This window comes from Eubalaena glacialis, chromosome 12, assembly GCF_028564815.1.
Source record: "Eubalaena glacialis isolate mEubGla1 chromosome 12, mEubGla1.1.hap2.+ XY, whole genome shotgun sequence".
Taxonomy (NCBI): domain Eukaryota; kingdom Metazoa; phylum Chordata; class Mammalia; order Artiodactyla; family Balaenidae; genus Eubalaena; species Eubalaena glacialis.
The window spans coordinates 96,782,521-96,806,801 of record NC_083727.1 but is presented as its reverse complement, the minus strand read 5'-3'; the positions used below and the strand labels follow the sequence as shown (position 1 = coordinate 96,806,801).

Below are 24,281 nucleotides of genomic sequence, written 5' to 3'. Positions count from 1 at the left end.
GAAGCCCGCACACCTAGAGCCCATGCTCTGCAACAAGAGAAGCCACTGCAATGAGAAGCCCACGCACTGCAACCAAGAGTAGCCCCTGCTCGCCGCAACTAGAGAAAGCCCGCGCGCAAAAATGAAGACCCGGGCTTCCCTGGTGGCGCAGTGGTTGAGAATCTGCCTGCCAATGCAGGGGACACGGGTTTGAGCCCTGGTCTGGGAGGATCCCACATGCCGTGGAGCCACTAGGCCCGTGAGCCACATTTGCTGAGCCTGCACGTCTGGAGCCTGTGCTCCGCAACAAGAGAGGCCGCGATAGCGAGAGGCCCGCGCGCCGCGATGAAGAGTGGCCCCCACTTGCCGCAACTACAGAAAGCCCTTACACAGAAATCAGGACCCAACACAGCCATAAATAAATAAATAAATAAAATTAAAAAAAAAAAAAAAATGAAGACCCAACACAGCCAAAAAAAAGAAGGCTAATTCACATATCTTCTGGAAGACATTACATTCATGAAATAAGAACAGATTATATTAAAAAACTAAAAGAGTTTAATAAAATAGGAAAGAAAAATTAAGAAAAATATAAGAACAGTCTAGAAGAGCCATCATAGCAACTAACAGAGATTTCAGAAAATAAAAGCAGAGAAAATGTTGGGGAGGGGATTATCAAAGAAATAGTTTGAGAAATTTCTCACAACTGAAATGGCCTGTGTTTTCAGATAGAGAAGGCACACTGACTGAATAACAGAAAATTACACCAGCACGTCATCAGGACACTAAAGGACACACAGAAGATCCAAAACACATGATTTTGGGGGGCCATTGGGGTGCGGTGGCTTGAAGCAGGACCTCGGTCCTCATCTTCTTTGAAGAAAGAATTCAACAGAGACAGATTGTAAAGCAGATAGAGTGTTTATTAGAAAGCGAAGTACTTTGTGGGGTACACGTGCAGGCTCAGAGTGGGACGCGCCCCAAAGGGGGAGCTTCAGTCACTTACAAGGCTTCAGTTTTCCGGGTTCCCTCTGGCCAGTTGCCATACTTGTGTCCACATTTGGTCTGACTCGGGGCCCTCCCCACGGGGATGTGCATCTTTCAGCCAAGATGGATTCCAGTGTGAGGGTTTCTGGGAGGTTGACAGGACATATTATGTGCTGGTGCCCCTTCCCTTCTGTGACCCCTGAGGAGACTTCCACGCATGTGTGTGGTCTGGGAGGTCTCCTTGACCACAAGAATGAGAAAGATGTGTCTGCCTTATCTCTTGCTCAGGCAGGGGCCAGCTCCTCTCTGTTCCTGCCTTTATCCTTGTCTCAAAGTGTCAGCGGAAGACAAGTTCCAGCAGCTCAGCCTGGGGCCCAGCTATTTCCTGCCTCTCACCTACAGACCGAGACAGAAGAAAATGGCACAGAAAAGGAATGAGAACCTATTCTGTGTGACCCTGTAACAGTGGATATTATACATTTGCTAAAATCCATAGAACGGTCAACATCAAGAGTGAAGGGTATGGGCTTCCCTGGTGGCGCAGTAGTTGAGAATCTGCCTGCCAATGCAGGGGACACGGGTTCGAGCCCTGTTCTGGGAAGATCCCACATGCCGCGGAGCAACTAGGCCCGTGAGCCACAACTACTGAGCCTGCACGTCTGGAGCCTGTGCTCCGCAACAAGAGAGGCCGCGACAGTGAGAGGCCCGCGCACCGCGATGAAGAGTGGCCCCTGCTCGCTGCAACTAGAGAAAGTCCTCGCACAGAAACGAAGACCCAACACAGCCATAAATAAATAAATAAATAAATAAATTTTAAAAATAAATAAAAAATAAATTAAAAACCTAATAAAATTGATTTAAAAAAAAAAGAGTGAAGGGTAATGTATTAAGTATGGACTTTGGGTGACAACGATGAGTCGGGGTAGGTTCACTGATTGTTTACAAATGTCCCACTCTGGTGCGGGATGTTGACAGCAGGTGGGGCTGTGATGTGTGAGGGGGAAGATGGTGTGAGATAGGAACTCAGAGCTCAGTTTTGCTGTGATCCTAAAACTGCTCTAAAAAAGTCTGTATTTTTATTTTTTTAAATACATTTATTTATTTATTTTTGGCTGCGTTGGGTCCTCGTTGCTGCGTGTGGGCTTTCTCTAGCTGCGGCCAGCGGGGGCTACTCTTCATTGCAGTGCACAGGCTTCTCATTGTGGTGGCTTCTCCTGTTGCGGAGCATGGGCTCTAGGTGCATGGGCCTCAGTAGCTGTGGCTTGCGGGCTCCAGAGCACAGGCTCAGTAGTTGTGGTGCACGGGCTTAGTTGCTCCGCGGCATGTGGGATCTTCCCAGACCAGGGCTCGAACCCGTGTCCCTTGCATTGGCAGGTGGATTCTCAACCACTGCGCCACCATGGAAGTCCTAAAAAATAAAGTCTTAAAAAAAAAAAAGGAATAGGAATCAGAATGGCATCTCGGTTCTCTAGCAATGTTAGAGGCCAGAAGCCAGTGGAGAATTGCTGTAAAAATTCTGAAGGAAAATTACTTAAGACCAGGATAATATAACCCAGCCAAATTATGGACAGATGGAGAATTTAAAACATTTTCAGACATCCAAGTGTCAACATCAAGGCACTTCTCGCCCAAGAACAGGAGAATGTATCCTACCAAAAGCAGTCAATTGATGACAGACTCCATTCAGAGGACACACAACCAAAGCACTGTAGTCTCTGCAGGGAGCACTCGGGCTGAGCCCCCAGCCCCTCTGTCAAGCGCTTTTGAATATTTACATTCCTAGGTCTCTGTCAGAGGCCTTGGGGAGAGCTCTTCTCCAGGAGCTCAGGAGCGTCTACAGAGGCATCCTCGTGGGGTAGGGAGTAGGGGGAACCGGGAAGACACCTCCCCACTCTGGCTCAGTATCTGGTACTTTTCCACTCCGAGCCCTTCCTCCTTTCGCTCCTCCTCTGCCCCCCACCCATCCCAGGATCGTAAAACTGCCAGAGCCTTTTGTTTTCCCTCAATTGTGAGACACCTCTGTGCCGATCTACCCGACCTTGTTCCGTTTGGGAAGATGGAACAGGAGGCAACACTTCCTCAGGTTTAGCCTTTTAGCTTGTTGCTTTAATTGGCTACTCTGACTCTTGGCAGCCCCATTCTCTCTCCCAGCTCAGCTGAGCTCCTGACAGCCTCCTTTCCTCGACATCCCTAACTGCAAAAACCATTTCATGTAATTTTGCATGAGTGACCTAGACAAGCTCTTGGGGTTTTTAACTGAACTTCGTGGGAGCCACCGACAACTCACTACTTACTGACCCAGCTGCAAACACGTGCCCCCCTAGTCCTAAGGCAACAGCTGCCCCTGCAAAACTTGATGCTTCTGCTGGACTAGGTCTAGGCTCTCCCTTGACCTAATGGTTCCTCCTGTTGTAACAGATATTTCTGGTGACTGAGAACACACACTTTTGTAACAGCCTATTAACCCCTTACGAGGTTCTGAAACGGCCTGCTCTCCCCCTCGTGTGACTATTCACCCTCCAACACCTTGAGTCCTGCCACTTGCCTCTCCTACCAGAAGCAGGGGAGCCTCCTGAATGTGTGACTTCCCTTAGGGAACGCTCTATACCCTGCTCAGATTTAACAGAGCTGCCCTGAGAACCCCACCCTAACATTATCTGCTGTTGTGTTACACCTCAAAACTGCAAGTGAAGGCTATCAAGCAGGATATGCTCTCACTAACGTAAGCTGTCCTTTAGAGTCTAGTCCTCTAACTGAGGAAAACTCAGCCTAGATGGGACTGCATTTACTAGAACTTGTCAAGTAGCCAAAGACCAGAGGGTACACATACATACTGATAGCAGGCATGCTTTTGGAATAGTACATGACTTTTGGATGCTTTGGAAGCAAAGGAGGTTTTTTTTTCTCTACTGAAAACCCCATAAAACAAGTTAAGGAACTTTTGGACACACTCCTAATTCCTAGAGAGGGGGCTATTATAAATTCAAGGCTCACGTAAAAAGAGAGAATATGGAAGCTAAAGGAAATGCTCTAGCAGATCATTATGTCAAACAAACCATTTTAACCAATGTTATGATCCTATCTAAGCCTCCAAAGGATAATTTATTAATATAAAAGGATGTTATAAAATATCAACATTTAGCCCCCGATTTTGAAAAGGAAGAATGGGAAAATCTGGTTGTACCCTTTGCTCAGGTAATCTCTGGCCCTCTCAAGATGGCACTTTGTGGCTCCAGATGATTTCAAATGGCTATTTGCTAAATTTGTCCATGAAACTACCCATCATGGAAAAGACAAATTGGTTATTATCGTAAATCAACATTGATGGAGAAACTTTAGAAAGAAAACTAAGGCTGTTTTCAGATTACGTGCCACCTGTGAACACCATAATACTGAAAAAACCGTAAAGGTGGGACATTGCCAGGAAGCAAAGCCTCAAGGGCCCTATGAAGACCTTCAGATGGGCTATCCAGCTTTCACCCTTCACGGGACTTGAGTATGTTTAGTTATTGTATGTCTATTTCCAGGATGAGTTGAAGCATTTTCTTGCTGAAAAGCTACACCCTTTCTAGTCACTAGAAAGCTGCTTGATTTTGTGTTTCCAACCTGGGGCATCCCAACTTTTATATCAAGTGATTGAGGCGCACACTCTACAGAAACCTTTATAAAAGAAGTTTGTAAGGTGTCATCTCTTATTCAAAAACTACAATTTCTGGAAAGGTCAAAAGGAGGAATTGACATCCTTAAATTAAAATTAGCAAAACCTTCAGAAACTCTTCGAGTTCACTTGGCCACAGGTACTCCCACTAGCCCTTATGGCCGTGCTGTCCTCTCCCTCAGGCACATACCGCTTATCCTCCAATGAGCTGGTAACTGGAAGGCACGTATTTAGAGATTTCATTTCTGACACTAAACTCTGCCGACCGCATGCAGACATGGTAGAACACGGCGAGGGGCTCACGTACTGTACCCAGTCCTGTCACAACAGGTTAAGACCACCCTCCCACGAGTCTTCCTAAACAGCCTCTTCATGATCCTCAGCCAGGAGATTTCAGTAACAGGAAGAGATATCGGAGGAAAACTGCTCTTGAATCTCGTTGGAAGGGCCTTTATCAGGTACTGTTAACACCAAGGAAACACTGAAACCCCAGGGAGTCAACATTCGGGTTCATGCTTCTCAACTAAAAAGGCAATTCACAATGGCACACAATTGGAAAACTACTCCAATATGGGACCTCAAACTCAGGACTCTCGGAGATCTTCCAGAAGCCAATCTCAGGAAGCAGACAGCTAGCCCAGACCTTTGGAACACATAGAGGACCACAGATAGATCTTGGTCTGCTGTTGGACTAAGATACCTATCTAATTGCTGTTTTCTTTTTTGTCTGCTTGTTTATAATCATTCTTCTCATTTTCTGAAGACCCCTTGCTGTCATCCACCCGTAATGGACCCTTTTCTCTTTTCCCTCCTTATCATAACTGTTAGGTCAGAACACACTCATTCTAATGCTATTCTTAGATTATCCTGAACAGTAACCACTGCCCTCAGCCTTACTGACTGCTGGATGTGCTGTCCATCACCCACCCCCATGATAAAACATCAGAATTACAGCTGACGGTGTTTCCATTTGCACCTGTGTGGACAACTGACCTTAAATCAATCTGTGACTCTGCTAGTGTTCCTCTCTCCCAGAAGAAGAACCAATTATTACAAGCTATTGATTGACCCAAGGTAATTCTAAATTTGGATTCAACAATCTTCATAGCGCAATGGGCCAAATATCACTTGGAAGAGACTAAGAGAGATCCAGATATGTCACCCAGCTAAGGCCTTGGCTCCAACTTCATGTCATGAACTCCCTTTTTTCCTGGATTTCCATGTGCCCCTACTGGATACTGCTTCCTGTGTGGCCATATTGCCTGGTCCTGTTTGCCTCAGACTAACATTTCATGCACTTCAGGAATAGTATTATGAGACTTGTCTGTATACAGAGACCCTAATTCTATAAATCACCAAGGCTGGAAATCCTGACCCAGACATGGGTGCCAAAATGAGGCCATTCTTGATTATTCAGGCACACAACCTAGGGGAATTACTGACTGATTATTTATGAGAACAGTCAAAACAGTGTCCCCATTGGTAGGAACCATACAAATAGAAAAGATGGGAAGAAACCTATCACTAACTTTGGCAGAAGTTATTAATGATACCAGATGGAATAGAGATCAGCCTCAACTCATTGGCATGAGTAACAATGGACAATTGCATTGCTGTAGATTCCTTATTGGCTAGCCATGGTGCTGTCTGTGTCATTGCTTACACTTCTTGTTGTACTTGGATCAGTGAAACAGGCAAGGTGGAACGAGCTTTGTATCACCTTAAGGAAAAGGCACATGACTCTCATGTTCTATTGGATTTGTTCTCTTGGCCTAGGTGGAGCAGTTAGGATAACTGGTTCCAAAGCATTTTACAGGGATTATTAATTCTTGTTTTTGTCATAGTTAAAGAGAAACCAAAATGGAAGCCACAGTTTGAATACAGACCTAAACCAAACACTTAGAGTCATCTAATCAAAACTTAAAGCTGTCCTGATTTCCCTGAAATGATGACTCTGACCTTAAACAAAACTTAAGCTTTCTTCATGTCCGCATAACCTAGCAAATCAGCTACAGTAAAAAAGTAAGCTTATGTAATACTACTGCTCTAAAAGGAACGTAAGTTTCTGGCAGCCAATTAGAATCACAATACAAAACAATGTACCTCCTCATGCTTTATAAGCTGAGCTATAACTGCTCAGAGTCGAGCTTTAAGCCACTTTTGGTTTGGAATTCTCCCTGTTTGTGAACAGTTTGTTTCTCACTTAATAAAATACTCATCTCAAGTAAAGCTCTCTGAATTTTCTTTTGACACATTCTATCCACAGTCTTAAATGCTTCTACATTCATTCTCTCATCAGTTATCTCCATGACGATACAACAAAAAGGGCAAGAAGATCTTGCAATACAGTTGACCATGCAGACAGGTGAGCAATCTCCAAGCAGTGAAGACCTGGATCTTTGGCTTTCCCTGAATTCGTCAACCTCCAGCAAATGAGAGAATTGTCAAAAACAGGGGCCAAGAAACTGAATATACAGACAATGGCCAGACTAAACATAAAAATAGAACTCTGACCCACAATCTTCAGCATACAGTCCAGGAAGCCAAACAACCCCTTTGGCAGTCAACACAAGATGTCCAGGACTTGATTAATAACTGACAGCTTCGCTAATTTTTGCCCTTGATGTCAACTGAGGACCAACTGGGAAAGCCAAATACGCACCCCTAACCAATCACATACGATGCCCCGCTTCTAGTAAGCCCACCTACAGTTTCCCCAGGCCGACACCTACCCCTTCAGGCACACCTTTTTTCCACTTTATATAAAGTTTTCCCGCTCCTCTGCCTGCTTTTGACACTCCGCCAAACACAAGTGATGGTGGCTGACTCCCTTTTGCTATAGCAAGCTCTGAATAAAGAGCCTTCGCTTGTTCCCACTTGGGTGATCTTTGTTTATTTCCACACAAGATAATCCATGAGTTGATACTTTTTGAAGTTGTAGGATGAGTATATTGGTCATTCATGTATACTATCTTCTCTACCTTTGTATGATTGAAATTTCCCACAATAAAAAATTTAAAATATTTCAAAAATGTCAATGTCATTAAACAATAATAACGGCAACAGAGAATGACTCTATATTAGCTATACATTATTGGAAAAATTGGGGAAAATGAAATTGGATCATATATTAGACAACCGTATTAGACCAATGTTAAATTTCCTGAGTGAATAATTTTGTATGGTTATAGAGGAGAATGTCCTTGTTTTTAGGAGATAATGTTGAAGTACTTGAGATAAAGTGTCATGATGCCTGCAACTTACAAACAGTTCATGAAAAAGTATGTGTAGGTAGAGAAAATAAATGAAGCAAAACGTTAACAACCGGTGAAACTAAATGAAAGGTACTGAGTGTAAATTTAATGTTCTTACAATTTTTTCATTGGTTTAAAGTTTTTCAAAATAAAAAAGTTGGTGCAAAAAGAGCAAAATAAAATACCTGTAATATTACAAAAAAAATAAAAGCAAAAACTCCCAGATACTTATCTATACCTTTTTTTAATGGAAGGATAACTCAAAAACTAGTAATAGTTAACTATATCACAGAGGAGAGGAGCAGACAGGATAGATGAGAGGGGACTGAAAACTAGATTCTTCAGAATGTACACTGTCCATAATGTTTTAAAAATGTACTTTGTAAATTACTGTTATATTCTAAATAGCCTGTCAGTGATGATTTTCATTTCTTGCTTTACTTGAATATTATTTAGTAGTGTGGTATAATATCTCCTTATTTATTAATTTACCCATCCATCCATCCATCCATCCAGGGGAACTGGTATATAGTTACTGTTTGTAAATGCTCCTAAACATTAGAAGATTGTCCTCTATTGTTCAGAATACAGCTTTTATTGTATTCTTTTTCTGCATAATTGCTCCTAGTCTGACAGTGATTTAATATCTCCTTACTAGTTTATTTTCCTCATTTTGACCACTTTTCTCTAACTATCTGTGACGTACATTTTGATGTTATTCTTTGGTACAAAAAAACTGGTGTTCATTGTGCTTTGTAACATTTTTCATTGTATAGAGATGTCATCTTAGGAACTGAAGATTACAAGAAGTGAAGTGATGAAGAACAAAGATTCTCAATGAGAAATTACACAACCAGTTCACTCATATACTATTGACTGAACCCAAATACCCTCAGACTGGTTCTTCGAGGGCTAAGCAGATAAAATGAAAGCAAGTGATCCCCCTGGAAGTCTTCTTGCTAGTATTTTTAAAATTTTTATGGGGTGCAGAAAGTTTAAATAACTTGCATTCGGTCACACAGCTAGAAAATGCTGGAGCCAGTATTCGGATCATGCCTCTGTCCCACCAATCAGAGTCAAAGCAAGAAGCCTTGGAGGTACAGAGTGACAAAACTGATTCATCTTGGCAGATTCTGCTAAAGCCTAAAAACCTTACAATTCTGTTTTGAAGCTGGCATGGGTCAGCTAATAAAACTCAAGGCTTGCCAAGTGTAGGAAACTTAATATGGGGTCTCTGCGTAAGACCCCAAATGACTACACTTCCAAAACAAAACTGAATCAGAAATAAACTTTGCCATCCAGATGAGAATGCCAAAGGAACTTTTCTTGACCTTGCCTTTCTCAGGTATGTCTTGACCTAATGATTAACTACCACAAACCAGCCTTGTGGCTAACTCATGCTACATGCAGAAGTCAGAAAATTTTCTAGGATGTAATTTGAGGAGGCCTCAAGTTGGATGCATCCTGAAGAGAATGGCTCAAGCAAAAAATTATCAATTTATAAAAAGATGAAATCATATCCCTACATTATGCCCGATTTAAAAAATTAACCCCAGGTGGTTCAATAATTTAAACGTTATGATAGAAACTTCAAAAGTATAGTGAATGTCTTTAGACCTCAGGGCAGGAAAGGATTTCTTAAGCAAGACACAGAATGTAATTTGTAATACCCTAAAGACTGATAAATCTGACTATACTAAAATTAAGAATTGTATTCATCAAAAGATACCTTGAAGAAGGCAAAAAGACAATTTAAACTAAAAGAAGATATTCACAGTATACACCATTGAAAAAGAATTAGTAAGAGATTGAGGGAGAATATATGAAAGAGAGAACTTTCATATACTACTTTATATCCTCAAGACTTTTTTACAATATGCATGTATTATTATGTTGACTTTTTAAATTAAATTGAGAAATAAAAATATCCACTAAAGTTAGATTCAATATCTCCTCTCAGGCAACTGTTGAGGCCTAGATGATGCAGATGAGGGAATTCAGTATATTAGTACCATCCCCCTTATGTAAATGATCGACACTTTCCGTGAAAAGACTTAAAAAACAAACACTTCATAACTAATTGTAAGAACAAAGTCGTTTGTACAGCAGACGCTGTCTATTCTAAAACAACTACCAAACAATACTTGTAGAAATGCACTAGGAGAAGTATAAGAACACGCACGGGTGACACACACCAACTTCAGGACATGATTTCCTGCGGGGAGGGAAGGAAAGGTCTTCACCGACATCTGTTTTAAAGAAGAGAGAGCGAGGCAAATGTGGGAAATATTAACATGTTAAATGGGGGGTAGGGGGGTACATGAGTGTTATACAACTTTTTAAAATGTGTGACATCTTTCACAATTTAAACTTTTAACTAAAATTAAGAACATTGGGGAAGAAATGTGCATCAACACTCGTCTCAGGATTTTGGAAATAAACGAGATTTGTCTCCACTTCCTACGTTTCTAGAATGACCACGTCTGACGTCTGTATTTTAAACACGACGCACTTGTTTGAATGATTCTGAAGCGGTAACGAACCAGAGGCAGGAGATGAAAGAGAAGATGCAGATTCCACGAGCCCGCCCTCGGCCTGAGCCGCCTCGGGCGGAACCTTAGAACCTGGACCGGGCCTGGACGGGACCCCGCTCCAGCCAACCACACCGTCCTTCAACCCGGGCGCCTCGGGGCCGGACGTTACCTGACCGGGCGGCGTCTCCGAGAGCCGCCGGGGTACCAGGCGGAGGAGAAAGCGGGGCGACGGCACCACTCGCCGTACGAAGAGCCCAGCACACGCCGGAGCCCGCGCCCACGGGGCCGCCCGGGAGCAGGGCGCAGGCGCACCGTAGGAGGCGGGGTCGGCCGCAAGCCGTAAAGGGCCCGACTTCGCGCCTCCACAAATCCCGCGAGAGCTGCTCGCCCCTTACCCGCGGGCTGCCGGTTCGAGCATGGTCGACGACGCGGGCGCCGCCGAGGCCCGGGGGGACGGGCTGCTGGGGTTCCCACTTCCGCCGCCACGGATTCGCTCCCGGCCGTGGTGGTTTCCTGTGCAGGAGCTGAGGAACCCGCTGGTGTTTTCTTTGGAGGCGTGGCTGGCAGACTCGATCTTCGGTGCGCGACGCGGGGCGTGGTGGCGGCCCCCCAGTCGGGAGAGGCAGCCCAGCCGCGCTCCGCAGCCCTTTCCGGGCGCGCGGGCCGCGTGTGATGCGCGGTGCCCGGCTTCGTGCCCTGCCCGTCCCGTCCCCTTCGGGCCAGCTCCTCCTGCCCTTCGCCGTGCCCCGCTCAGTCTCTCCTTTCGCCTTCAGGCCCAGACCGAGCCGTGGTTCCGGAAATGGAGTGGATGAGCCAGGCCCTCCTGACGGTGGACACAGTTCACGCCGGGAAGTTGGTGGAAATCACCGTCTTCGGGCGGCCGGCTGTCCAGCGCCGGGTGAAGAGCGTGCTCCTGAGCCTGGCGTCGAGTCACCGGCAGCAGCGTGCCCGAGGTGAGGGGCATGGAAAACGTGCGTGGGGAGGGAGCCACGGGGGAGCCAGCTGGCCTCCTCCCAGCCTCCGTCTTCCCAAAACTCCCAGTATGCTACACGTGGTCCCTGGGCATCCCTTGTGAGTGGAGTCCAAGCAGGACCCTGGGAAAGTAGGCTGAGATGGGATGCATTCAGGCCCCTCACTGCCCGTGCCAGCCTCAGCTTGGTCGCGCCGCTGTTTCCAGGTCCTAGGTTCAGAGCTTCCACCCCGAGAAATGATACTGCCAGCACACACCCACCCCCATGAAGGAGTAGTTTGAAACAGTGAGCATTTTTCCTTCTCCAGCTGAGAAGATGGAACGACTCGAGGAGTTCTTGAAGGCCCAGGCACCAGGTCCCCAGGTCCCCCAGCGTCCTGTTGCATAAGTGTTGTCAGGAGCATGAGAACAGTTCTCCTTCTGCTACTAAAGTTCAAGAAAAGCAAATATTCTTAAATCTATGCATTAATTTTTTTCCTGTATCTTGATGGATAGTGGTTTGATTATTTTGCTGCAAACGTGAGTTTGTAGTGCCATTCTAGTAAATAAATGAATTTCCTTTTTTCCAATGGCATAAAGATCTTGGCTCACTCAAAATTAAGCAAATTTATAAAAGATTGACTCTGTTCATTCATATCTTGATGTGAGAGGCTGATGGGTGGTGGGTTTATTTTTGTTTTTTTCTTAGTTTCCATCGTTTTGAAACTACTAACCCTTTTATGATTTTATGGTCAGAGTCAGGCCCTCATGCACAGGGGGCAGAAATGCAGGGTCAGTCTGCTTTGGGTTTCTTTTGCATCATTTGTTCTCAAACTTTAATGTGTGTAAGAATCACCTCGAGAACTTGCTAAAACACAGTTTCTTAGCCCCTTTTCCACTGATTCTGATTCAGTACATTGGGCCCATGAATATGCATTTCTAACAAGCTGTTAGGTAATGCCAGCGCTTCTTCTCTGAGCCTCTCACTTTTAAGCTGGTGTTTGGTCCCTGAGTAGCAACCAGTGGGCCCGTGTGTTTTCTTGGAGTGGAGTCTCTGACCGCACACGTGGGTGGGCATTACAACGTGCAAGCTGAGGCGATCAGCATTCATTCTGCTGGTGCTGTGATTTACCAGAAGGAGCCGCGGTAATGGGCAGCTTGTGCATTGGCAGGTGGCCTTCCAGCCGGCTGTCTCCTCTGCCCCCCTCCCCAGGCAGGTGTCCTGCATGGGCTGGGTTGTTTTTCCATTACACTTTACAATGCTATGACCAATCTGTGCAAAACAGTTCCAGTCCCATGTTGCTTCCACTTTCAGGAAGCAGAATTCTTGGAGGAATGATTGCCAAGAGCTCTGTGGCTTTAGACACAAAGTTGGAGTTGATTTAACTCATGCAGTTTCTTCACTCCTTAGCAGTAATGGATTCTAGCCGTTTGCAAGGATTTTAAACACACAGATACACAAATCTTTGATTACAAGGGATATTGAACTTTATGCTACTTTGCTTCACATTTTTGTTAAACGCTTTTATACATTTTTCTTTATGCATTCCTGTCATTACTTCTTTCAACTCTGAAGATAAGGATTTTTATTATCTGTAAAAGCTTTTTTAACAAATAATGGTCCGTTACAACCAGTACTGTCCACCCCTTTGCTTCTCAAATTTTTTGCATACGAAAAATTTTTATTGTATGTAGTTAAACCAATTACTGTTTTCTGTGTGATTTTTTCCCCTCATCCTCACGTTTTACATTTAAGCTTAGAGTGCCTACTTTTTCTCCTTTTGTAGAAATTTGATGACTATTACTACAGGTTTTTCCTGGTGGGATTTTTACAGAATCATGGAATATTTTTGACTGTTCAACATTTGGAGGAAGAGGATTATGCTTAATACTTGTCCAGTTTTCCAAAAATTATTCAAAACTAAGTTAGTAAATGATCCTGTTCTCTATCCTTTATACACGTTAACATATTGAAGTCTTAACCCCCAGTACCTCAGAATGTGACTGTATTTGGAAATAGGGTCTTTAAAGAGGTAATTAAGGTAAAATGAGGTCATGTGGGTGGGCCAGTATGACTTTTTTTAATAAGAAGAGGAAATGCAGACACAGGTATGTGCATACACAGAGGAAAGACCAGGTGAGGACACAGCAAGAAGACAGCCATCTCTGCAAGCCAAAGAGAGAGGCCTCAGAAGAAACCAAACCTGCTGACACCTTGATCTTGGACTTCTAGCCTCCAGAACTTTTAGAAAATAAATATCTGTTGTTTAATCCACCCAGTTAATTATTTTGTTACAGTAGCCCTAGCAAACTAATGCAACATTTAATATCTAAAAAGGGTAGTTGCTCTTTCATTCTAACTTTCAGAATTTGGGAGTAATATTAGCTATATATTTATTGATAAGAGCTTGTATCACATACCAGGCCCTTGAGCTAAGCACCGAAATAGGATGCTTAGAGCCTAAGTAAATTGCTGAGATCACAGAGCTAGGACTTGGGGGTGGGTGAGATTCGAACCAAAACATTGATTCTAGGATCTTACCTCTATAATATACTTTCCCACGTGCTTTTATTTTTCTCCACAGCTGAATTTTGGCTAATTTTCTTTGTATGTGTGTGTGTGTAAGAGGAATTAGAATACACTTAATTTGTTAAGACTCCACAGTATTTGTTATTCTATTGAGGGACAAGACAATGTTTTTATTCCTAACAAGTTGCTAAGATAGAAGTATCTACTAGTACTACACTGAAAAATAGCATTGTTGATTTTTCTGATGATATACTTACATCCTCAATATTTTTAAATAAGGCAATATAAAAAGTATTAAAGTAATTACTCAAAAAAATCTCACTGCTCATATGGTCCTTTCAAGTAGCTTTCCATTACTCCAAATATTTCTCTATAATTTTAGTAAACATTTTATTTATGTATAGCATTCCATTCATACTAAAACCATGTACATCCACAGTGTGAAAAGATTCATCAAACAATACAAAGGAGACACATGCATGTAGCCAGCAGCCAGAGAAGAAAAGATATTACCAGCACTCCAGAAGCCCCCATTTGCATCCTCCCCAAGGATAACTACTGTTGTGACTTAACTATAAATGGACTCAATCTAAGATATGTCCATGTTGCCAGCAGTTGTAGTTCCATTGTATGAATAAACCTTAATTTAGTTTTCCATCCTGTTGATGTATATTTTGATTGTTTCCTATTTGGACTTATAATGAATAGGGGTACCATGAAAATTGTTGTACATGACTTGGTGCACGCATATGTTCATTTCTCTTGAGTATATGTCTGGGATTGGAATTGCTGGGTTATAGGACGTGCATAAGTTCAAGTTGCCAAGGTGACTGAACCAGTTGACTTTCAGCAGTGTATGAGACTTCGAGTTGCTCTACATCTTTGTCAACAGTCGATTTTTATTTTGGAGAATTTAGGTATTAGTGCTATTGCGCTGCAGTTTTAAAAAATGTAATCACTTAATTGGTTCCATAATATAAAATTGTGAGTGTACAGTTCGCTTTCTTTTTTAGTAAATTTATGAGTTGTGCCACCATCAGCAGAGACCAGTTTGGGAACATTTCCATCACTTCACAAAGTTCCCTTATGCCTGTTTGCGGACAGTCTGCTGGCTGTCTCCACAAAGTTGCCTTTTCTGAACATTTAAGATAGGTAGAATAATATTCAATGTAGTCTTTTACATCTGACTTCTTTATCTAGTTGGACTGTCTCTGCTTTTTTTTTTTGTTTTTTTTTGGTTTTTTTGTTTTGTTTTGTTTTGTTTTTTTTGTCTCTGCTTTTTGATTGGGGGATTTAATGCATTCTAATTTAATGTAATCATCAGTATGATTGGATTTCTGTCTGCCATTTTGCTTTGTTTCCTATCATGTCTTGTTTTTTTCCTCCATTTTATGTTAGATAAATTTTTATATACACTTTTTATTTTTAAAGATTTAATGTTATTTATTTTTGACTGCGTTGGGTCTTTGTTGCTGCGCATGGGCTTTCTCTAGTTATGGAGAGCGGGGGCTACTCTTAGTTGCAGAGTGTGGGCTTCTCATTGCGGGGGCTTCTCTTGTGGAGCACAGGCTCTAGAGCACAGGCTTAATAGTTGTGGCACACGGGCTTAGTTGCTCTGCGGCATGTGGGATCTTCCCCGGCCGGGGCTCGAACCCGTGTCCCCTGCATTGGCAGGCAGCTTCTTAACCACTGTGCCACCAGGGAAGCCCAGGAAGCCTGCTTATCAATTTTATACATAGTAGTTTGTATCCCTTAATCCCATCCCCCTATCTTGCCCCTCCCACTGCCTTGTCCCTACTGGTAACCACTAGTTCTCTGTACCTATGAGTCTGTTTCTGTTTTGTTATGTACATTCGTTTGTTTTATTTTTTAGATTCTACATATAAGTGATAACAGTATTTGTTTTTCTCTGACCTATTTCACTAAGCATAATACTCTCTAGGTCCATCCACATTGTTGCAAATGGCAGAATTTCATTCTTATGGCCAAGTAATATATCATTGTGTGTGTATACATATATATATACACACACACATATATATATACATATGTATATATATACACACACCACATCTTCTTTATCCATTCTTCTCTTGATGGACACTTAGGTTGCTTCTATATCTTGGCTACTGTAAATAATGCTGGTATGAAAATTGGGATGCATGTATCTTTTCCATAGGAGACTTCTGTAGTTTTTGCCTTCGTTCCTTGACAACTTCCATGGACGGCCTTGGGCCTCTGTTCCCAAACAGAATCTTCCTATCTAATCTCCATCTTCTTTTAATGGGTAAAATACACTCTTCTGTATATTTAGTATGCATATCGTTTAAGGAATAAAATGAGCACTACAGCATACCTTAATAGAATAAAATCAATATTTTGGGAAGCCATCTGTATACACCTTTTCCCTCAACTAATTTTGTATGCATTTTAATAAATTGCAAGACTGCCAATTGAACAGTGAGTAGGTTAGCCCTCTCTGATATTAAAACATTGTATAAAGATACATAGTTAAAACAGTGGGGTAGATAGAAAAAAACAGAAAAAATGATACACATGGATGTAAAATAGATTGGTAATCGAGTTTGGGTGAGTATAGCGAAAATAGCTTTCGTACCATGTAGTATGAAGATAATTGGTATGGCTATTTTGTAGGGCAGTTTGGCAATATAAATCTTAAAGGGGCTCATTCTTTAACCAGCAGTTCCACTTCTAGGAAGTTCTCTTAGGGAAATATTCCAACGTGGACTCAAGGATGTAGGTAGAAATTCAAGACAGCAGTTTGTAATTGAGTAATTGGAGAAACAAACTAATCAACCACTAAGGGAAGGGCTAAATCAAACTGTACCCATCCTGAGAAAAAGCAAGCTGCTAGAAGGGAAAAAAAGGTGTATACAATTACGTAAAAGTGCAAGTTAAAACTGTTACTTCCGTAAGACAGTAAGCTTGAAAGGGCAGATAGGAAGGTCTGGGGACTTTGATCTGGGTGAAAATTTGGATGTCACTGGTCCATGCCCTGCTTTGAGAGGAAACTAGTATGGTTTTTTGTTTTTTGTTTTTTTTTTTTAAATCAACACTTTATAGGCATAAGGAGTTTTACCTAAGTGTCATCACACCTAAATGCTTTTATTTAAATAAAGTTCAGTCTCCTTTTCTTGGCTCATCTCCAACCAAGGATGTTTACTGTATCTTACCATTTTCTTTCATAAAATCATCTCAGACATGTCTATGTGTGTATATATAGGGTATTTTAAACCTAGTTTCAGGATAGTCACAGAGACTCCTAAATGTTCCATTGGTTTGCTACCTGCTGCTCAGTAATCTTTCTTGTAAAGGACAGAATTTGATGTTCTGGTCATGTGGGTACTACTTAGAGGGGGAAAAAGAATCAAGATTGAGTCTTAATTCTACTCTGATGTAGCCTCAATTGAAACTTTGAGTCTGCATTGATTTTGAGTCTAAATGTTTAAGGTTCACTCAGCCTTGCCTCTTCTGAAAATAGTTAATAGCCTATTTGTAAATTCAGCTTTGCATCTTTATTTCCCTTGTTATAAACTAAAGGCTTATTCAAAATTGGAGTGATCATTACTGGTGACCAAAGGGTCTACAATAGACATACCACTCCCTGCTCTTTAAAATTAGGTTTCCTTGGATTTTTAAAATGAAAATTTTCATAGCACTAAATTGACTTGTGCTATTAAAAAAAAAATCCTAACACCCAGCTGTTAACAGTTTACTTCTAGCCAGGGCACCAGCATCCCAGCCAGCAGCCAGGAACAGGAAGCCAAACTGATAGAGATGCTACTTCTCTCTACGGTGGTACTCATAGTACAACATGTGAGTGTATCAAGTTAACATGTTGTACATCTTAATTTACACTGTATTACGTGTCAAATATATTTCAATTTTAAAAAGTGACAAGGAGGGCTCCCTACTGCTGCAGTTAATAGTTAGCAGGGAAGAGTCCCCAGCACTGCTTGTGTCTCGCTGGCTTCAAACATCCCTGGAGGTCGAGTGACCCGGGCAGGACTTGGAGACGACAGCTGCGCTGTCCTGGCCATTTCAGTTTTCCCCTAGTCGCCAGCAGTTGCCCGAGCTGGGAAGTCTGCTTGCAGCGCTATGATGCACCCACCCGCGAGGCCCGCTGAAACCAAGTTTTCACATCCCTTGTCTCTGAGTAGAAATATCTCAGGCTTGGAAGTGTTTCCCATGAGGACGGACTCGACGGCCCGAGAGGTCCCTCACCTTGCAAAGCCAGATGCGCGCGGTGAAGGAGCACAGGGGAAGCACCTGCCCGAGGCGCGAGCGACTGCGGCCCCGGGCGGCTAGAAAGCCGAAAGCTCTCACCTGCCTCTGGGTAGAAAGCCGCCTGGAGCAGATAATGGCTGCTGGAGCGACGTGCCTGTCTCTCCCCTTCCCCCTGCCAGTTAACAGACGTTAGGGAAATTCGATGCTTTATTAGAACTCTTCAGATTCGTGTTTGCAAACATTTAACAGGGCGTGGCGGGGAGCGGGGAGACCAAGAACCGCACCATTCTTCTCTCAGCTTCAGCAGAGTAGGGTTCCAGGAGGGGCTTCCACTTTGACCTTGCCTGGCTCTCTTGCTCCTGGGCCCGAAACGCATTCAGAACCTGGTAACCGGACCCTGGATAGCTTCGGGAAAGCTCTGGGTGGCCGCCTCCCGGGCTGCGCCGGGGGACCGCTGGGTGGCCGCCTCCCGGGCTGCGCCGGGGGACCGCTGGGTCGCCGCCTCCCGGGCTGCGCCGGGGGACCGCTGGGTGGCCGCCTCCCGGGCTGCGCCGGGGGACCGCTGGGTCGCCGCCTCCCGGGCTGCGCCGGGGGACCGCTGGGTGGCCGCCTCCCGGGCTGCGCCGGGGGACCGCTGGGTGGCCGCCTCCCGGGCAGCGCCGGGGGACCGCTGGGTGGCCGCCTCCCGGGCAGCGCCGGGGGACCGCTGGGTGGCCGCCTCCCGGGCTGCGCCGGGGGACCGCTGGGTGGCCGCCTCCCGGGCTGCGCCGGGGGACCGCTGGGTGGCCGCCTCCCGGGCAGCGCCGGGGGACCGCTGGGTGGCCGCCTGCCGGACCGCGCAGGGGGACCGCTGGGTGGCCGCCTGCCGGACCGCGCAGGGGGACCGCTGGGTGGCCGCCTGCCGGACCGCGCAGGGGGACCGCTGGGTGGCCGCCTGCCGGACCGCGCAGGGGGACCGCTGGGTCCCGGCCTCCCGGGCTTCGCCGGGGCACGGATGGGTCGCCGCCTGCCGGACTGCACTGGGGGACCGCTGGGTCGCCGCCTCCCGGGCAGGAGGCTTCTCAGAGCCTGGAAGAAGAGCAACGAGAGGAGGTCGCACCTGTGTCCCACATACTCTCCACATAAGGAGTTATCCTTTCGGGCTGCAGGGGTGGGATCCCGGAATCTGAGAGTACAAGGTCAATTTGCTCCTCTGGATCCCTTGCAAAGAGGAAACCCTCTTCCAGTCGAATTAAGAGGATGAGACCGCTGCCCCGGCACAGCCAGGAAGCACCAGAATCCCTCCCAAGGAACCCGGGGCCTGCCTAGGGTACCTTTCATTGTTCCCGGCCCCGTACTTTGCGCCCGGAGTTGGCGGTGATAGTCAGCCAAGTTCATGATCATCGTGGATACATCCTTCTGGTAATAAGGCCGGCCAAATATCAAGATCTCAGCCTCGCCGTCCGGGTCCCACTGATTAACGTGAAGCAGGGTCTGCGACACACACTCGACATGCGGGATGTGCTCTCCGCCCAGGCCTGCGCAGGAAGCAACGAGGTCCTGAGCAGTGGGGCCTGGGAGGGGAGGCAGCGGGGGGCCCGGATGCGAGCCAGAGCCGCGAAGAAGCTGCCTGGGCGCGGCCAGCCTGGAGCCTCGGCCTCAGCGCTCGGGCCCGCTCACCGAAGATTGCTTCCACCAGCCAGGCCTCCAGGTGAATCGCCCTCGGACTCTTCAGGTACTCGGAGTGAAACCAGTAGGGCCGCTTGGTGAGGTTACCGAGCACCTCGAAGAGCGTCCCTTCTCGCTGCTCCAGCTGAACGAGCGTCGGAAACCGCTTGGGGGCGGCCATGCCGCGGCGAGCCTCGCAGGGGGCTGTGGGTCCGCTGCCAACCGCCGGCCGCGCATGAAACCCGCCGTCGCAAGTGCCCCCCGGCCTTATATCCAGGGCTTTCGGCAAGCCCCTCCCCCACCCGCGCCCTCCTCATTGGACTCCAGGCCTCGCCTCCGAAGCCCGCAGCCGGGGCTTCTTCCCCGGAAGGCGCAGCTGCGCTGGGGCGCGCGCCCGGGGCGCTCTCGCTGGGCGGTAGCATCTGCATCCTGCCGCTTCCCCGCGCGCCAGGCTGGAGGCCACAACCGGGAAGCTGCGGAAGCCTTAACTGTGGACGCTGGGCGGCCAGGACAGCCCCGGAGACGTAGACAAGATCCAACGTCGGGCCGATAGCTTTCAGAGGAGCGAATCGGTATTTGCAGAGAGACCCGGGTGCCTTTCAGACAGTTCTAATGGGACCAGTTCAGCGTTCCCGAGGGGTTGGAATGAATTTTAATGGAAAATCTAAGTACGTCGGAAAAACAAACGCTCAAGGAGCAGAAAAAGGTATTCGGAGGCCAAAGTAAGCCCCTCCCCACTTCCTCCTGAACCCTGACCACTGAGCACCCTCCCCAGATGCCACTGCATTTCCCGCCTCGACCTTAACCTGTTAGAGACGGCTGCGCACACCCAACAGCGCCTGGTCCGTGTGGTTTGCACCCCAGAGGGAAATCCCTTGAAACTAACACGATTATAGCTCCATTTCTTGATTTTTCTGTCCAGCTGAAAGCATTGCCTATTAACTGCTGCTCAGGAAGATGAAGGTACATAGCTCTCCCACCAGTGGTTGGCGTATCATGCCCAGATCCAGCGGCCAGAGAGCCTCGGAATTCAGTCAGGCTCCTTCTTGTTTGCTCTGTGGCCAAAGAAGTGCATGAGAAATTTGCAGGTGTCTGACAGGGTTAAAAGTCTTCAGACCTAAGCAGAATATGAATTAGGAGACAAAGAAGGGCTCCATTCAAAGGATGCATTCAAAGCCTCACGGATGGGATAGACTTATAAACGTCCGTGGGTAGGCAGAACAATGAGGAGAGTGTATAACTGAAACCCAAGGATCTGGGCTCCATCACCACCTTCCCTGTAGGTTCTGGGGGTCACTAACATAGCAACTAGAAATTGACATGTGAGGTCCCATCAGTGTCACCAACGAGAATCCAATTCAGGAAGCATCCCCATGAAAATCTCTAGTCTGAAATCTGTTTCTTATATCAAAATGATATAGGATGATTTTTTTTTTTCCTTTGGCCACACAACATGCTGGATCTTAGTTCCCGCACCAGGGGTCAACCCCTGCCCCCTGCAATGGAAGCGCAGAGTCCTAACCACTGGACCCAGGGAATTCCCTAGACGATGATATTTTTGTTCCTTGGTTGGCCTAAGAGGATACTGGCAGTTCTGTGCATGTTAATGTCATTTATGTGTGTGTGTGTGTGTGTGTGTGTGTGTGTGTAGCGATCCTTTACTTCTTTGAAGTTTCAGAACTGGGTAAAGAAATGCTTAAGAGAATTAAAACCATAGTACTAGTAATTGTGTTAAAAAGGAATCTGTCATTTATATAAAATCCTAGAATATGCAAACTAATCTGTAGTGATTGAAATCAGGGAGTGATTGTCTGGAGATGGGGTGGAGAGAGGAAGGGAGTGGAAAAGGGCACTAGGATACTCTCAGGGGATGATGGAAATGTGCATTATCTTGATTACAGTGGTGGTTTCACTGGATGTGTCTATATGTCAAAACTGGTCAAATTGTACACATTTTAGTATAAGCAGTTTATTGTACTTTAGATATTCTCCAAAGTGCTTTAAAAAAAGAAAGAAATCCATATACATGGTGCTTTAGGTTCCTGTAATATTTTAGATAATTTAACATATTAGAGAGACAGTTTTGCAACTCCAATTTAAAATACATAATTAAGTAATGGATTTAGATGTGTGACTTTAAGATGAAATCCTAGTTTACATTCAATATTGGATCACTGAAGAGAACTTCAGGTTCAACGTATTAATGTTTCATTTATTTGGTTTGAAGGTATTAGTAATTGGGAAGTTCTTATTTGTTATTTGATTAGAGTACTTTGCAATCTCTTTGCCATGTATGAGGATGTTTAGTTAATTAAATATGTCAGTGGGACCTTGTGTCATTCAGAGACCATTAAACATAATTGTTAAAACTTTCTAGGCTTATGAATAGCATAGTAAGATTTGAAAGTAAAACTTGAAAGCTTAAGAAAGGACTGGTGGTTTGGTTTTTATAATTTGAGAAAATAAAATATTAATTTTCAAAGAAGTCTCTAAACACTCTTTTGAGTGCACAGAAATCACTCTCACAGAAATCATTCTCAGCATCTTTCACTGTCTTCCTCCAGCTTACCTAGACTCATCAGACCTGGTATCCTCCCAGTTCAGTTACACAATTTTGTTAGATCAGTATTCAAGTTTATACTATTGTGGTCTTGTAAACAATATTCATAGCTGCATATAGTTTACTATGATTTCTTGCACAAACTTTTGTTTTTCTTGATGTTATAAATTCCTTCTTTGTTCAAATACTACTTTTTTTTTTTTCAAATGCTTATTTTTCTATGTACTCCTTCTTCATTCCCAAACTCTCCCCAAATGTGTAAATGTCTCTCCAGGACTTCCAGTGGCACAGCAGGCTCTTTACCAGTTCATCCTCACAGTATTGCTCCTGCAGTCTTTTTTTTTTTTTTAATTGAAGTATAGTCGAGGTACAATATATAAATTCCAGGTGTACAATATAGTGATTCACAATTTTTAAAGTTATACTCTAGCTCCTGCAGATGTAACTGCTTTTACCTAAGCCAGCTACTCTCTGGGACCCCCTGTGGATTACTAGAGCCTTTTCTGGTGTTGGATCCTGGGCTCTCTGGATGCCATGACTTACTTTTTATTCTTGCTTGTTTTGGTTTTTATATTTTGGAGTAGTAGTGATAGCGTTCAGGCAAAAATTATTAAATTGATATGGGTATAATCATCTTCAAGATGATCCTCGTGGTTCCTAGTGTAACTTATCTTTCCTACTTTCTCTTTCTTTTTTTCTTTTTTTTTTTTCCTGCTTTGTTTCTGATTAGCTTCCAGGAAGCTGGAAATGAACTAACTGAATTCCAGGAAGGAAGCAGAGAATTAGAAGCAGAATTGCAGGAAAAATTGGTACAGGCTGAAGAAAGAAATAGACACTTGCAAACTGATAACCAGACTGAAATATGAAGTGGAAGCATTCAAGGTAATTGTGGTAGTAGAAGCTGGTGTCTACTGTGCCGGGTTGATGAAAATGAGAAATACATTTTTTCAGGTGGAGCTTAAGAGCAGTGGGCAACAACAACAACAAAAAATGTAAAAACAGGTTGCAAGTGAATTTTTGAAATAAAATGTTTTATTTCATGGAACCAAGGGAAAGGTGGTTTAGAGTTTAGAAGTTCACTTGGAAACCTCATAGCTGTCAGTTTTCTAGCTATAATGTTCCTAGGTATAATATTGTATCCCTATAATTTTCAAAGGCTGTCTGATTATTTGACAATAGATTGCTTCATTCTATAGTACTTGAAAATTGTACATATATGTGAAATATGCATTTATTTCATCGTTGTTCATTGTCTCCTCAGTTTTGGAGTCTAGTTTGGGTTAAAATATTAGCTTTAAAAAGGAATTTTCAGCAGCAAAAGGATTAATCCCTTTCTTTGCACTTCACTACCTGCCTTAGCCAAATGCTTGGGAGTGTCTCTGTGTCCAGGGAGTGGGTGGGTTTGGGGAAGGTGGGGAGGTCAGGTAAGGATAGGGAATTTGGACTCTGAGTGGTAGTCTACCCTGGGCTTACCCGGGCTGCATTTAGCCTGAGAACCCAGAGGTTCCCACACCAAGTTCAGGGTTTTTGAGGCAATGCTTTCATTATTTTACTTCTCTTCAGGGAGAGACGTCCTTTCCTTTTGATGAAGCCAATCCTCTGTCATTTCCTAAGGAAGAATGCGTGTCTGAAAATATTTTCATTCTATTTGCACAGCTAATTGGACATTTGGCTATAGATTCTTGACTAGAAATAATTTTCCCCTCAAAATTTCATGGTTTGCTTCAGTGTCCCCTAGCTTCCAGTGATGCTTTTGAGAAGTTTAAGCCTTTCTGATTTTAATCTCTGGGAAATGTTTTAAAATGATTTTGTTCATCATTTTTTCGCATCTGTTTACTCTTACCTCTTTCTAGAATTCCTATTTATTCAAAAGTTGGCCTCTGGACCCATATTCTTCCTTTTAAAAAATTTTTCACCTCTTTGCTTTACGCTGTT

General features: G+C 44.4%; 2 protein-coding genes across 2 annotated transcripts; one reads left to right on the top strand and one right to left on the bottom strand.

Moving 5' to 3' along the window:
• Positions 1 to 10,828: 10,828 nt before the first annotated feature.
• On the top strand, positions 10,829 to 11,770 carry OOEP (oocyte expressed protein). Its single transcript, XM_061207532.1, has 3 exons — positions 10,829 to 10,991; positions 11,186 to 11,365; positions 11,691 to 11,770. Exons 1-3 carry the CDS (start codon positions 10,829 to 10,831, stop codon positions 11,768 to 11,770), a joined length of 423 nt encoding a protein of 140 aa, XP_061063515.1.
• Positions 11,771 to 18,515: 6,745 nt separating this feature from the next.
• On the bottom strand, positions 18,516 to 19,967 carry KHDC3L (KH domain containing 3 like, subcortical maternal complex member). The gene is made up of 3 exons (XM_061207226.1): positions 19,799 to 19,967; positions 19,444 to 19,656; positions 18,516 to 19,117 (listed from the first exon to the last, which is right to left on the bottom strand). Exons 1-3 carry the CDS (start codon positions 19,965 to 19,967, stop codon positions 18,516 to 18,518), a joined length of 984 nt encoding a protein of 327 aa, XP_061063209.1.
• Between the last annotated feature and the right edge of the window lie 4,314 nt (positions 19,968 to 24,281).

What these genes read in the sequence shown, in the direction of transcription:
- OOEP (XM_061207532.1), top strand. Translation starts at nt 10,829, where the DNA reads ATGGTCGACGACGCGGGCGCCGCCGAGGCCCGGGGGGACGGGCTGCTG. An exon ending in GCTGGCAGACTCGATCTTCG is followed by an intron (nt 10,992 to 11,185) that starts GTGCGCGACGCG and finishes TTTCGCCTTCAG; the next exon opens with GCCCAGACCGAGCCGTGGTT. An exon ending in CCGGCAGCAGCGTGCCCGAG is followed by an intron (nt 11,366 to 11,690) that starts GTGAGGGGCATG and finishes TTCCTTCTCCAG; the next exon opens with CTGAGAAGATGGAACGACTC.
- KHDC3L (XM_061207226.1), bottom strand. Translation starts at nt 19,967, where the DNA reads ATGGCCGCCCCCAAGCGGTTTCCGACGCTCGTTCAGCTGGAGCAGCGA. An exon ending in GCTGGTGGAAGCAATCTTCG is followed by an intron (nt 19,657 to 19,798) that starts GTGAGCGGGCCC and finishes CTTCCTGCGCAG; the next exon opens with GCCTGGGCGGAGAGCACATC. An exon ending in AACAATGAAAGGTACCCTAG is followed by an intron (nt 19,118 to 19,443) that starts GCAGGCCCCGGG and finishes GCCCCGGCGAAG; the next exon opens with CCCGGGAGGCCGGGACCCAG.